The sequence below is a fragment of the Panulirus ornatus genome, chromosome 10, assembly GCF_036320965.1.
Source record: "Panulirus ornatus isolate Po-2019 chromosome 10, ASM3632096v1, whole genome shotgun sequence".
Classification (NCBI taxonomy): Eukaryota; Metazoa; Arthropoda; class Malacostraca; order Decapoda; family Palinuridae; genus Panulirus; species Panulirus ornatus.
In genome coordinates, this window is record NC_092233.1 from 32,921,995 (window position 1) to 32,937,583 (window position 15,589).

Genomic DNA, 15,589 nt, shown 5'->3' on the forward strand with positions numbered 1-15,589 from the left:
ATTCCCTTATGATGAATGACCCTTGATTGTTGGCTTGTTTGGTGAGTCCTGGAAAGTCTTATCATGTGAACGGTTGGGAGTCACGGTCAGGCTTGTGTGCCATAGTTCAGTGAGGTATATCCTCCACACACAGCCCAGGTGTGTCCCTCCCTCCGGCCAGTATGTATGGTACACAAGGTAGCTTCTCATCTGAGTCCTGTACCGCTCTACAGGGGTGTATGGTCCACCTGTGGGCAAGCGGTGTGTGCTGTTTGTGGACGACCTCAACCTTCCCCAGACAGACGCCTTCGGCACCCACCCGCCCCTCGAGCTCCTCCGCCAGCTTGTGGACCACGCCACCTGGTACGACATTAGGAAGGAGGTCGAGCCCATCCACCTTGAGGACATGCAGGTTAAACTGGCTTTTTCTCTCAGTTTAGTTTCAATGATAACCTTTTCTTGCTGTCATATGATAATGATAAATGACACCGTTATTGGCAGAAGATTGGGTTCCCCAGCGCAGAGCGAGGGAAAAATTAAGACAAACACATAATAAAAAGTCCAAAAGACCATCGTAAACGTGTTGAGAGACATTTGTAAATTTTTAGATGATTTAGACAATTTGGTTAAATGGAGATTATCATTTTGGTTCAGTTTACACGTACATATCGGAAGTGTTAGAAAGAAGCTGTTGATTCCCAGATGCTACTTACACAGAACTTTGAGAATTGTCATAAAATAAACCAGCATGAAAAAGAAAAGAAACACAAGAAACTTTCTTGCCACACAGTTGGTGTCGACCATGAGTCTGCGGGACAGTGGAAGGACGACGCTCACACCTCGCCTCCTGAGACACTTCAACGTGATTGCCCTCAACGACTTCGACGACGCCACCATACATGCCATATTCTCCAAGGTTCGTGATCACTGCCTCGTACCCTCACGGTACTGTTAGGAAGTTAACGTTACGAGGATATGGTCACTGCCTCGTACCTTCATGGTACTGTTAGGAAGTTAACGTTACGAGGATATGATCACTACGCTGGACACACTCCCATGTTAATGGAAACGTAAATAAAGATTATAAATAATCTTTATATAACCTAATAAATGAATGGATCAAGTTGATGAAGAGAGTAAGCTGGTAAATGGTTATATAGTTGTCAAATGGAAAACTGTAACGTATTGGAGGGTATGAAGTACTGTTTGTATGTTGGTTTAACTATAACATTTACTTTTTCACTAGACATTAGAGGGAAAAGACGAAGATCAAGGTTGATATATCGTGTAAAATAATGTAGGAAAGACAGATGAAAGTGTAGTATGGTCATATATGGGTCATGGCAGGTGATGCACGGATCAGGATCATATATGGTAAGATAAGTTTAGGATCATATATGGTAAGATAAGGTCAGGATCATATATGGTAAGATAAGGTCAGGATCATATATGGTAAGATAAGGTCAGGATCATATATGGTAAGATAAGGTCAGGATCATATATGGTAAGATAAGGTCAGGATCATATATGGTAAGATAAGGTCAGGATCATATATGATAGTTCGTGGTACATGGAACACAGACGGACACAGGGATTGAGTGTATTATCATGGGTTATTTATGATGCGAATACGTCATGCTAATTTGAATGATATGAACTGTATGAGAGAAGTAGTCTTGTACATATCTAGACAAGGATGAACATATGTGTGGATATGTAACAGTAAGAGAGGATGATGACGTCATGTTGAGAAGGAACACGGTCCCCTGCAGATCCTGTTGTGGCATCTGGACACCCGCGGCTTCAGCAAGATGTTCGACCCTTGTATCGGTGAGATGGTGATGGGCACACTGGAGGTGTACCGTGCTGCTGCCACCCACCTCCGGCCCACACCCTCACGATCACACTACATCTTTAACCTCAAGGATTTCTTCAGAGTCATTCAGGTCAGCTTCAGAGTCATTCAGGTCAGCTTCAGAGTCATTCAGGTCAGCCAACACAACTTGTGGTTTTATATTTTCAGTCGTGAGGACTTGAGGCTCATCCAGGTGTGTTGGGGCATCTTACAATTACAGTTCCTCACGCACGGTGATTTCTCCAGGGTCATCAAGGGCCCTCAGGGCTGTTATGGCTTCATGTTAGATATTCTTGGCCTGGCGTTACCGGCAGATGGTAACGCCACCGGTGAGAAGTCCTCTGCTCCAGTATTGGAGTGCAGAGCTGAAGCTTGCACGAGTCGCATAAATGGTGTCCTGAGGTTGTGTGATAATTGAGATGTCTCAGCCTCAGGACTCCTGTATGGTTATTTAAGGCTTTTACGGCTCAATATTCCCAGTCCTAAGGACTACTTTATGATCAGTCAGGCTGTTACGACTTTATATTGTCCAAGGGACTTCTTCATGATCATTGGTCATAGTCAGTGAAGCTTAAGGTGGTGAGAGATATTGGAGACATCTGAAGGTCATGTAGATCAATCAGGACAACCCACACCCCTTTGTTATCAAGGTTAAGGGTCACATGTTTCACTCAGTACAACCTGATATATAGTCGTCCAGGTAATAGATTTCCGTAAGGTTTTTGTCTTATCATTTCCCTCAGTCCTTCACCTGAATACTTTCATTTTTCGTCTCCAGTTACCTTGATGATAATGATGAATATGAGAAACATGAGAATGGGTCAGAGGTTTACCGGATGATCTCTTGACCAGTGTTCCACATCCTCAGTGTAATTACCGTCTGACGTCCTCTCTCCTGCGCTGTTTTATCTCTAGGGAGTCTTGCTGTCCGTGCCGGAGACGATGGAAGACCTTCGTTCCATGAAGAAGCTGTGGGTGCACGAGGTGCTGCGGGTGTTTTACGACCGTCTCGTGGACACGGACGACCGTAACTGGCTCCTGGACCGGGTTGCCGCCGCCTGCTCCAACCACTTGAATGAGGACTTCCACCAGCTGCTGGCCGAGCTGGACGACAATATGGACGGAGTGGTCAGTGGCCAAGTTGCTCCATCATTTATGGTCTTGTACACAACTTTAGTTACAACTTTGTTCTGATGATGAGGATCGTGTTTATGGTATGTTGTAGGTTGACTTGTTTAACGGAACATTTTCATTCTGTTACCGTCTTAACGATTATGACTTAGATTTTCATTGGTTTAGATGATTATACCAGATCTTGTATGGGTTCAGTGAAAAGTTGCTAAATCCATCAATCAAGTTTTATAAAGTAAGGTATGGATGCGAGCTGGAAGAGAGGAAGGTGAGTGATTCTTGGTGATGTCACCATGGTTGTTTAATCTGTTTATGGAAGTGGTGGTGAGGAAGGTCTGAATGAGGGGCGTGTCGAGGGTATGCTGGTAATGGGGTGAGAAGCCTTGGGAGGTGAATCAGTTGCTGTTTATAGATGACAGTTCTGGTGGTAGCGTCTAGAAGAAACTCAAGTGGGTATAAATGAAGTTTGGAATAATGTGTGTGAGGAGATAATTGAGACTAATTATGAAACAAATAAGGTAATGAGTTACAGCAGGGGAATGAAACACACGAGGTACAGCAGGGGAATGAAACACACGAGGTACAGCAGGGGAATGAAACACACGAGGTACAGCAGGGGAATGAAACACACGAGGTACAGCAGGGAAATGAAACAGACTGAATAAGGAGGACGGTGGACAAGTGGAAGTGGCGCCAGATGGAAGGAGGCTAACACAAGTCATGGGATGGAAGAAGGTGGAGAAGGTCTCGGGTACGTTAGGGAGTACGTGGAAGGAAGGGCAACTCTCCATCAGAGCAAATATTGATACGTGTGAAGGTGTAACAGTCCCATCACTGTTGTATAAATGTGAGTCTTGGACCTTGAATGCAAAAGAAAGGTGGCCAGACGATTAGGAAAGGAAATGCCTGAGGACAGTATATAGAGTGAGGCAAATTAATTAGTTAAGGAATGGCATTGTAACAGAGAGGCGCGGTGGTAAGCGTATCTGGCTAAAAATCTAACCTCGGTGTGCTGAAATGATTCTGATATACGAAGAGGATGAGTACAGAAAGACTTGCCAAGATGATTTTCGTGTGGAAGTGGAGGGAGACTAAGAACAGAATGGGATGATGGATGCTTTGGGGTATCGGGACCTGAACACTCAGGAAGATGACTGGCGTGTGTCAGGGAGAATAAGATGGATCAGTAGACTGGTGTGTGTTGGCGAGAATAAGATGGATCAGTTCTATATATGAGGACGATGTAATGTCGCTGGACTGAACCAGAGCGAGGAAAACTGATGCAATATACTGCACGACTTGACCGTGGATAATAGGCTAAGCTTTCAGGACATTCTATATAGCATGTTTACAGTGAATGCGTTCAAGTGAAACCTTTGTTCTTTTATTCATAATGTTAAATTGACAGCATTGGATAGGCTCCTATGTATGACACATACACACACACACACACACACACACATATATATATATATATATATATATATATATATATATATATATATATATATATAACTAAAGGTCACAGTGGTGTACGTGCTCTAGTCCATTACTCAGCTCAACATGACAAGAGTTAAATTATCATCTTCCCAGTCGATGTTCCTTAGTGCATTACGTAGATGCGGTCTGGAATATATTGTTGATAAGTTTGAGAAGATGTAATCTATTGTATCCAAGTTAAAGTATCCTAGATCTTTCCTTGATAAATCCCTTATGTTGGCAAAGATAATTTTATAGAGTTAAATCCAAAACTACCATGATGCCAAGAATCTTTTAGTTCTCCCTTTTAGTGATAATTGTACTTTACTTCCCAGGTTACTTAAATCCTTTAATATAAATGTAGCCTTCAGCAATAACAAAATTATAAAGAATATACTAATCAAAAACTCGCCAGAAAATTCTACGGGCTGTGTTTACAGAATCCTTTGTAAAAATTGTAATATGTTGAGGAGACTGGTAAGCATCTTTATGTTAGACTTAAGCAACACAAATAAAGTATAAGAACAGGAACAACAATCAAATGCCTTGTTCATCATGTTAAGAATTATGATCACTGTATTGACTGGAGTAATGCCAGTTCAGTTATTACCTGTAACTCCTTCACCACGAGAAATATCATTGAATCTTCTGTTATTAAATGCACAAAGAATTGTAACTAATATTAGTGAAGGTCTACACAAATTGGATAGCTTTGTTGTAGGCAAAATTTTTAAACTGTTCTCTTTCTTGTCCACATAATAAATATTCTATGACGCATGATGCCTGACCCGAACACATCAACCCGAACACCACCATCCGGTAACACAACGGCGTCCGCCCCTAAGATGAAGCTGCCAGTTACCTCTGTTTGGACGAATCATACTAAAACACTGACATCACTTTCTTGGCATCTTGTACCATTATGTACCATGTATGACACGACGCCTAGTGTATACAGAGCCGCGTTCTCTGTGGTTCTCCTTTGTATATTGAGCGCCATAACTTCATAATAATCTGCCCACTTTACATTGATTTTATCCCAGTGATCTTTAGGTTTAGTAGCATTTGTTTACATTTTGTCGTTTCAACGGCTCTTGATGTGGGTTGCTTGTGTTCAGTACAGGATGGCAGTACCCATTCTCTTACTGGTTAAGGTTTCTTCAATTCTTGCAGGAACTAACTGTTCCTTTGTTACAGGTGTCGGAGACGGACCTGCGCAACCTTGTGTATTGTGACTTTGCTGACCCCAAGAGTGAGAGTCGCCACTACGTGCAGGTGGGTTCACTCCCCGCTAATAACCACTTCAGATTTGATTCCGTCATTCACTTTATGTGTTCCAGAAATTTATTATGTAATGTTTACCATTGGCCTGAGTGAACGTGCTCGCTGTGTGACCACTTAACGATACTTCAGGTTATAAATCATTATTAGTGACATAAAATGCACTACACTGTAGACATGATATTTACGGAGATGGTTTCCCACCTTCTTTTCTTAATCTTAGTGACCACCTCAAAGAAATGACAGACTTGGTGAGCTGTCATAGTCTTGTAGTAAGGTCATCATTACAGTAGCAGCCGTCTGACCTGTGAGTCGTCTTGAGGAGACATTGCTCAGTCAGTCATAGTGTAAACAAGCACCTGGTAGTCACCTTTATTCTTGTCAGACGTGGTGTTGTGTGTGTAGCACATTGACCTGTCTGTTTTTTTTTTAGAGAAATGCCGCTTCAGTCTGTATAACATCAGCTCGAGCAACTTCACTTTCCAGAACGTTATATGTCGTCTAATTTTGCAGACAGACGTGAGGTTACTTCACGCGAGTCGTAATTGATGGATTTGAGAACACGTTCATTGTGGTGGAAGACCCACAATATTTATTACTTGTGTCTAGGATCATAATTATTATTGTAGCATGAGGTCAGTAACCTGGATGTGTTGGTACGTACGTCCTCAGGTGGAGAACCTGGAGGGTCTGAGGACGGTGGTGGAGGGCTACCTGCACGAGTTTAACAACATGAGCAAGAAACCCATGAACCTCGTCATGTTCAAGTGAGTCTCATGCCTGCCACCTCCAGACACCGCCTATATATATCTATCTATCTATCTATCTATCAATTTGTCTGTCTGTCTATCTATCTATCTATCTACTATGGTACATCTCCGAAGGAGATCCTATTGACTGTAGAGGCTAATGTAACTGCTGGGGGAAGTCATACACCTTCACGTACCCCATGAGTGATGGTAGGAGAAGCTGGAAGCTGTGTGGCCACTATGTACACTCCAGACTCACAATATAAGAAAAACTTCTTATTTACATGTATGAATATTGCTTTAGTCACGTCGAATTCCAGAAATACTGCAAAATGTTTAAGCTGTACTTCTAAAGGTATACCTAATATACACACTTACAATATCTACCATAAAAATTTTTACTTATATAGGTTGTCCAAGATGTTTTTCCATTTGGTATTGAACGACTTATTTACATATACATTAAGTCATATTGACATAACTAATACTTTTGACATATCACTGAGAACAGGAACACAAAGAGGTGGTCCACTGTTTACAGAAATCTTATCAATGTCCTTATCATACAAGCCCTTGTTGCAGGGTTATCAATGTCCTTGTCATACAAGCCCTTGTTGCAGGGTTATCAATGTCCTTATCATACAAGCCCTTATGGCAGGGTTATCAATGTCCTTATCATACAAGCCCTTGTTGCTTGGTTATCAATGTCCTTGTCATACAAACCGTTGCTGTAGTGTTATCATACAAGCCCTTGCTGTAGTGTTATCATACAAGCCCTTGCTGTAGTGTTATCATACAAGCCCTTGCTGTAGTGTTATGAGTGTCCTTATCATACAAGCCCTAGTAGTGTGTGTATAGAAGCATGACCCTCCCTTGCCAGGTTCGCCCTGGAGCACCTGGCGCGGATCTGCCGAGTCCTGCGTCAGCCGAGGGGCCACGCCATGTTGGTGGGCGTGGGCGGCAGTGGGAGGCACTCCCTCACACGTCTGGCCGCCCACATCACTGACTATGAACTGTTTGAGGTAGGTGGTAGCCGCCAGCACCAGCTGTGTGGGTGACCAGTTACTTCTATAATGACGAGGGAAATAGATGGTTACGTTACACTGGGATGTCCAGTTGCTCTTGGGTAAATGATAATTTTATATTTTAAATTTTTTGACAAATTCAAATAACGTACACTATATATATATATATATATATATATATATATATATATATATATATATATATATATATATATATTTTAAACTATTCGCCATTTCCCGCGTTAACGAGGTAGCGTTAAGAACAGAGGACTGGGCCTTTTTTGGAATATCCTCACCTGGCCCCCTCTGTTCCTTCTTTTGGAAAATTAAAAAAAAAAACGAGAGGGGAGGATTTCCAGCCCCCCGCTCCCTCCCCTTTTAGTCGCCTTCTACGACACGCAGGGAATACGTGGGAAGTATTCTTAATCCCCTATCCCCAGGGATAATATATATATATATATATATATATATATATATATATATATATATATATATATATATATATATATATATATATATCCCGCTTTAGCGAGGTAGATTCAAGAACACATGACTGAGCCTTAGAGGGAAAGTTTCTCATTTTCGGAAAAGTAGGAACAGAAGGGGAGGATATCTACCCCCCCCCCCTCCCGCTCACACCGCTTTTAGTCGCCTTTTACGACACGCAGGGAGTACGTGGCGAGTAGTTATGATGCAGCAGGAGTGGAGTCCCTTGTATCATGATGAGGCTTTTGGAAGCTAGCCCAGTTCACCGTCTAATCATGTGCAGGGCAGCTGAGTCGTGAGTGGCCGGTGTCTTCTTGAAGGTATCTATACATGGTGGGCGTGAAGGTCTTGGGATGTGAATCTGTGTTGACAGATGAGTGGATCAGGCTGGTAGAGGAATGCAGGAAGGCGCTGGTACATTGTGACGTAAAGCCTTCTTCTCACAGACAACAACACACAAGAATTCATTGCTTAAATGGAGATCAAACTTCTAGTTTGCCCATTGTGTATCAAGGACTATAAACGAAAGATTGGAAAGTGGTTGGCTTAACCACAGTATGTCATGTGTTGCCCCGACACGGGTGACATTAATTGACTTCCAAATAATTCCTGACTCCCACAGATGCCAGATACTTCCATATGAGGATTGTTGTTAGATACTTCCAGATATTTAATCAAACATGGCCTGCACTACTATGTACATTATTGAGGTGTTCATACATTCTGATATTTTAATCTGCTGTGTTACATTCCATGAGATAATCATCTATACCTGTTTCACCTTTTTATTATAGAAATGGAATATAATTATTATATTTCACCCATATTTCAATATATCTTTATCTTGCCTTTATTTTCTTTTTATCTCAATTCATGTATGTCTCAAACTTGTCCATATTTGGATCAATCTTCCCACTACACTGTCACGACAGCTGTTTATCAGGTGTTCTCTATACAATGAGAAAAGTAAGTAATGCTTGTTACTTGTAACCTAATGATCATGAAATTCGACCAGGCAGGACACCTATACAAGTCCTGGTGTTACACGAGATCTTTCCAGCGGCTCCTTATTCTACCACACTTACCGCTACATGAAGTTGTCAATGTTATAAACGGTTTATATTTAAGCATAACAAAAGGTTGATTTATTCACTTCAATTTTATTGTCATACTTTTCCTACTGTACAGTACAATACCCAACTATATATGAAAAAATTCACGTACAATAAGGTAAAGAAATACCCAGAGTATGAGCACATAATGCTTGAAACTATCATGTTACAATACATATAAAGTTTGGTTCCTCTCCGTTACACAATTTACAGAAACGTAACATTTCAAAGTCCACTGAACCTCCTTGTTTAAACACCAGTGACCAGGTAGTGCTCATACTGCCCTTGTAGTAAGCACTAGCCTGACCATCAGTAGTTAGCACTAGCCTGACCATCAGTAGTTAGCACTAGCCTGACCATCAGTAGTTAGCACTAGCTTGACCATCAGTAGTTAGCACTAGCCTGACCATCAGTAGTTAGCACTAGCCTGACCATCAGTAGTTAGCACTAGCCTGACCATCAGTAGTTAGCACTAGCCTGACCATCAGTAGTTAGCACTAGCCTGACCATCAGTAGTTAGCACTAGCCTGACCATCAGTAGTTAGCACTAGCTTGACCATCAGTAGTTAGCACTAGCCTGACCATCAGTAGTTAGCACTAGCCTGACCATCAGTAGTTAGCACTAGCCTGACCATCAGTAGTTAGCACTAGCCTGACCATCAGTAGTTAGCACTAGCCTGACCATCAGTAGTTAGCACTAGCTTGACCATCAGTAGTTAGCACTAGCCTGACCATCAGTAGTTAGCACTAGCTTGACCATCAGTAGTTAGCACTAGCCTGACCATCAGTAGTTAGCACTAGCTTGACCATCAGTAGTTAGCACTAGCCTGACCATCAGTAGTTAGCACTAGCCTGACCATCAGTAGTTAGCACTATCCTGACCATCAGTAGTTAGCACTAGCCTGACCATCAGTAGTTAGCACTAGCCTGACCATCAGTAGTTAGCACTAGCCTGACCATCAGTAGTTAGCACTAGCCTGACCATCAGTAGTTAGCACTAGCCTGACCATCAGTAGTTAGCACTAGCTTGACCATCAGTAGTTAGCACTAGCCTGACCATCAGTAGTTAGCACTAGCTTGACCATCAGTAGTTAGCACTAGCCTGACCATCAGTAGTTAGCACTAGCTTGACCATCAGTAGTTAGCACTAGCCTGACCATCAGTAGTTAGCACTAGCCTGACCATCAGTAGTTAGCACTAGCCTGACCATCAGTAGTTAGCACTAGCCTGACCATCAGTAGTTAGCACTAGCCTGACCATCAGTAGTGCTACACTTATAGTTTAGAATAACATCATCTCACACGAGAATGTCAAGTTGTCCTAGGATACCTAAACCAGGTCAGGCACCAGGCTCTCCACACCATGGACGCCTTGGTGAATTTAACTGCCCTTGGCTACACGTAATCACTAACAGGACCAGGTTTGCGGCACCAGCCAGACAGTCCAACAGCCAGGAAATTCAAGACGCGCCACCCGCCTCCACACCAACCGTTACTCAGCACCATAACACGCCCAAGACTTCTGCAGTTTTCGACCTACTCTAATTACCATTACGTCTCACACATTCCCCAAACTGTCCTCAGTGTTGCACTTGACATACACGCCACCTCCCCATCCCCTAACACGATCACATACCTGCTTATTTGTTGTTGTTCTCTCTAGCCCTCGGTCAATGAATGGCACGCCTTCTGTTTAAAAATGACCAGCCTCTGTCCCTCCACCAGCGCCACCTACACCAACGTCACAAATTTGACTTACTTTTCTTTGTCCTGTGGACATTTGTGAGAAATGTAATCTGTATGAGTAGTTTTCCTCCTCTTGCATAACACACATGGATACCATTCACCGGCCATTGCCAAGTTTTTTGTAAACAATGATTTTAATTTGGCTCGTCAGACGACCCTTGACAGAGCCATCTAGTGGGTTTCCGAAAGAAAAAAACATTTGTGCGTTCGTTTGATCGTTGGTCGTCACACCTGGAGGCAACCACTTTCATATCTTTCGTTTATAATCTTTGATTGTCTGTACGAGTCTACCTACCATGGGCTATTGGCGATTGTTGGCTCCGCCTCCGATGAAGTCACCACCAGCTTTCCCTCCACACTTGACGGCCAGTTTGACCTGACCCCACGGTCGTGAGAGGTCGTGTCTGAGCCTCACTCTAACACCGGCATGGCCTCAGCCGACGATGATTTCGATCAGTGACAGAGCTACAGTGACCTGGAGGAAACAGTTAATCGAGCGACCGGGATGACGATACAGGGTAAGACTGGACCGTATGTCATACGAGAAGTGTCAGGAAACGTGCCATCCAGCCTGCTAGGAAACAAGCCAGTGAGGTCACCACGGGGTCACCCGCGAGTGCCACAGCGGGAACCTACACTTTCCTAAGGACTGTAAGTTGTCTGATGGTGATCAGATAATGTGGTTTCTTGACGTGTCGTCCCAACTTGACGCCAGTCATACGATCACGTTGTGCGGGAAATACGGCCCGTTCATCCAGCAGGCAGGACTGGCTCATCCTCACTACCACTGCTGGACTTGAAGGCATTGTACTCAGGGAAGGAAATTAACAAAAAGAAACTTTGTTAAGCGATTGCTCGTTCATCTGGACCATGAACTACTGCTACGTTATTACCCTGGTACGTCCCTGTGCGGGTGATCATGACTCGAGAAACTGTGTAGTCACAGCTCATCACGGTGAACACTACCTGTAAATGTGTCAGCTGTGCAGGGCCACATACATCATCATCCAGTGTTACCTGTCAGGAAGAAACAAAGGCTTGGCATTCCGCTCGCACGACACATAATCCAGACACAAGAGGGCCGCCACCAAGCCCGGCAACTTCCCCAGCCAACACCACACAATTTCCCGCCATCACCAGCCGGCCGACGTGGCACTCAACGTGTTACAACGACAAGATGTCCACGTGGCAACACTGGAGCGACTACGACAACAACAAACAGAAACTCAGGAGAGAATGTTGAGGAGTGTGGTGTAGTCACGACTCTGGACCAGCAGAGGAATCCTCCTCCATGATTTATTAACGTAAGTTGTTGCTGTATATGTAGCCACACATACTTCCCTCCTTCCTATACCTAACTTTATGTGGATTGTTTTTGTTTCAAGCTATTTCGACGCGTCCACATTCATCTGTGTCTACGTAGGACCACCGAGTTGATGGGTTGTATTCATAGTCACTTCCGTAAGCCTCGTCCCTACTGTGACGTAATGAACAGTCGGGCGTCTCTGTTCGCTGACAGATTGTCATGTGTACCTCGCTATCACCATGTATTCTGTCTCTTTTCCTTATGAATTCTGTATAGTAAACCCTGCATTCCGCAAGAAGTTATCCACAGTATGGCTTTCTGCTGAATGTGGAGCTGCTATGTATTCCTTGTTTCCACCGTTTTCATCCGTTTGTTCACGTCTGCCTGAGAATACGATTGCTTTCCTCATCAGTTTGACGATCGGGATATCGTAACTTGTAACGCCTCTGATGCATCTACAGTCATCTAGGAAATCTTCGCTGCATGTTCAGGTGGTTGTTAAGAGCTGTCTCGATATGCAGCCCCAGGAGTGTCATCTCTAGTGAGTCCCTTCTGAACTGACAAGGCTCCTACAGCACTCAGGAAGCTGGCCAAGTCCAGCGGTCGGGACCACGGGTCATAAAGTGTTGTGATGTGTTTGTGCGTCTATGTGCAGGAAGTGCAGGGCAATTAAGTAGCAAGTGTTCGGTGTCTTTAATATAGTTACATCCTGGGCGTGAACGGTCGTCGGGTATGTGGAAACAGTGTTTGTAGAAAGGAGTGTGACTCCTTGTTTTCTGATCAAGCGGCTTGTGATGGATATGTCTGTTGAGCTGGAGTTTAAGACTGAGTTAGAAGGTCGGTTGTTTAGTTCTTGCTGGGTTATTTCATTGTGAATGTGGTTTGTCTGGATTCTTTATCTTGAGGGTGGTTGGATCTGTGAGAAGTGATCAGTGAAGTGTGAGGCAGGGGTAAGCTTGGTGGCTTCTCAGACAATAGTTTTTGTGTGAGGTCTCCAGTGCTGGGCCATAACATTGTGTGCCGAGCTGTGGAACTGCATTCACAGAATCTCTGCTTCATTGTGGAGGTGTTATGCCTTTGTGGTATGAGTGTGATTGTTCTGAGTGCTCCGTTTTGTGTGTTGTTCTGAGTGCTCCGTTTTGTGTTGTTCTGAGTGCTGCGTTTTGTGTGTTGTTCTGAGTGCTCGATTTTATGTGTTGTTCTGAGTGCTCCGTATTGTGTGTTGTTCTGAGTACTCCGTTTTGTGTGTTGTTCTGAGTGCTCCGTTTTGTGTGTTGTTCTGAGTACTCCGTTTTATGCTCTGAGTGCTGCGTTTTATGTGTTGTTCTGAGTGCTCCGTTTTATGCTCTGAGTGCTGCGTTTTATGTGTTGTTCTGAGTGCTGCGTTTTATGTGTTGTTCTGAGTGCTCCGTTTTGTGTGTTGTTCTGAGTGCTGCGTTCTGTGTTGTTCTGAGTGCTCCGTTTTGTGTGTTGTTCTGAGTGCTCCGTTTTATATGTTGTTCTGATTGCTCCGTTTTATGCGTTGTTCTGAGTGCTCCGTTTTATATGTTGTTATGAGTGCTCCGTTTTGTGTTGTTCTGAGTGCTGCGTTTTGTGTATCGTTCTGAGTGCTCCGTTTTATGTTCTGAGTTCTCCGTTTTATGTGTTGTTCTGAGTGCTCCGTTTTGTGTGTTGTTCTGAGTGCTCTGTTTTATGTGTTGTTCTGAGTGCTCTGTTTTGTGAGTTGTTCTGAGTGCTCCGTTTTGTGTGTTGTTCTGAGTGCTCCGTTTTTGTGTTGTTCTGAGTGCTCCGTTTTGTGTGTGTTCTGAGTGCTCCGTTTTGTGTGTTGTTCTGAGTGCTCCGTTTTGTGTTGTTCTGAGTGCTTCGTTTTGTGTGTTGTTCTGAGTGCTCCGTTTTGTGTATTGTTCTGAGTGCTTCGTTTTGTGTTTGTTCTGAGTGCTCCGTTTTGTGTTGTTCTGAGTGTTTCGTTTTGTGTTGTTCTGAGTGCTCCGTTTTGTGTTGTTCTGAGTGCTTCGTTTTGTGTTGTTCTGAGTGCTCCGTTTTGTGTTGTTCTGAGTGCTCCGTTTTGTGTTGTTCTGAGTGCTCCGTTTTGTGTTGTTCTGAGTGCTTCGTTTTGTTTGTTCTGAGTGCTCCGTTTTGTGTGTTCTTCTCAGTGCTCCGTTTTATGTGTTGTTTTGAGTGCTCCGTTTTGTTTGTTCTGAGTGCTCCGTTTTGTTTGTTCTGAGTTCTCCGTTTTGTGTGTTCTGATTGCTCCGTTTTGTGTGTTGATCTGAGTGCTCCGTTTTGTGTATTCTTCTGAGTGCAGCGTTCTGTATGTTGTTCTGAATGCTCCGTTTTGTGTATTGTTCTGAGTGCTCCGTTTTATGTTCTGAGTTCTCCGTTTTATGTGTTGTTCTGAGTGCTCCGTTTTGTGTGTTATTCTGAGTGCTCCGTTTTATGTGTTGTTCTGAGTGCTCCGTTTTGTGTGTTGTTCTGAGTGCTCCGTTTTGTGTGTTGTTCTGAGTGCTCCGTTTTGTGTGCTGTTCTGAGTGCTCCGTTTTGTGTGTTATTCTGAGTGCTCCGTTTTATGTGTTGTTCTGAGTGCTCCGTTTTGTGTGTTGTTCTAAGTGCTCCGTTTTGTGTGTTGTTCTGAGTGCTCCGTTTTGTGTGTTGTTCTGAGTGCTCCGTTTTGTGTGTTGTTCTGAGTGCTCCGTTTTATGTGTTGTTCTGAGTGCTCCGTTTTATGTGTTGTTCTGAGTGCTCCGTTTTATGTGTTGTTTTGAGTGCTCCGTTTTATGTGTTGTTCTGAGTGCTCCGTTTTGTGTTGTTCTAAGTGCTCCGTTTTGTGTGTTGTTCTGAGTGCTCCGTTTTGTGTGTTGTTCAGAGTGCTCCGTTTTGTGTGTTGTTCTGAGTGCTCCTTTTGTGTGTTGTTTTGAGTGCTCCGTTTTATGTGTTGTTCTGAGTGCTCCTTTTGTGTGTTGTTTTGAGTGCTCCGTTTTATGTGTTGTTTTGAGTGCTCCTTTTGTGTGTTGTTTTGAGTGCTCCGTTTTGTGTGTTGTTCTGAGTGCTCCGTTTTATGTGTTGTTCTGAGTGCTCCTTTTGTGTGATTGTTCTGAGTGCTCCGTTTTATGTGTTGTTTTGAGTGCTCCTTTTGTGTGTTGTTTTGAGTGCTCCGTTTTGTGTGTTGTTCTGAGTGCTCCGTTTTATGTGTTGTTTTGAGTGCTCCGTTTTGTGTGTTGTTCAGAGTGCTCCGTTTTATGTGTTGGTCTGAGTGCTCCGTTATTGTGTTGTTCTGATTGCTTCGTTTTGTGTGTTGTTCTGATTGCTCCGTTTTGTGTGTTGTTTTGAGTGCTCCGTTTTATGTGTTGTTCTGAGTGCTCCGTTTTGTGTGTTGTTCTGAGTGCTCCGTTTTATGTGTTGGTTTGAGTGCTCTGTTTTATGTGTTGTTCTGAGTGCTCCGTT

General features: G+C 43.4%; 1 protein-coding gene across 1 annotated transcript in view; it reads left to right on the forward strand.

Annotated features, from left to right (window-relative positions):
• Positions 1 to 15,589, forward strand: part of LOC139750623 (dynein axonemal heavy chain 7-like) — a 298,921-nt gene that overhangs the window by 168,017 nt on the left and 115,315 nt on the right. The window contains 7 exon segments of the mRNA XM_071665298.1: positions 213 to 391; positions 770 to 895; positions 1,752 to 1,925; positions 2,750 to 2,962; positions 5,642 to 5,719; positions 6,398 to 6,492; positions 7,355 to 7,496. Of these exon segments, the coding sequence (XP_071521399.1) occupies positions 213 to 391; positions 770 to 895; positions 1,752 to 1,925; positions 2,750 to 2,962; positions 5,642 to 5,719; positions 6,398 to 6,492; positions 7,355 to 7,496 (1,007 nt within the window).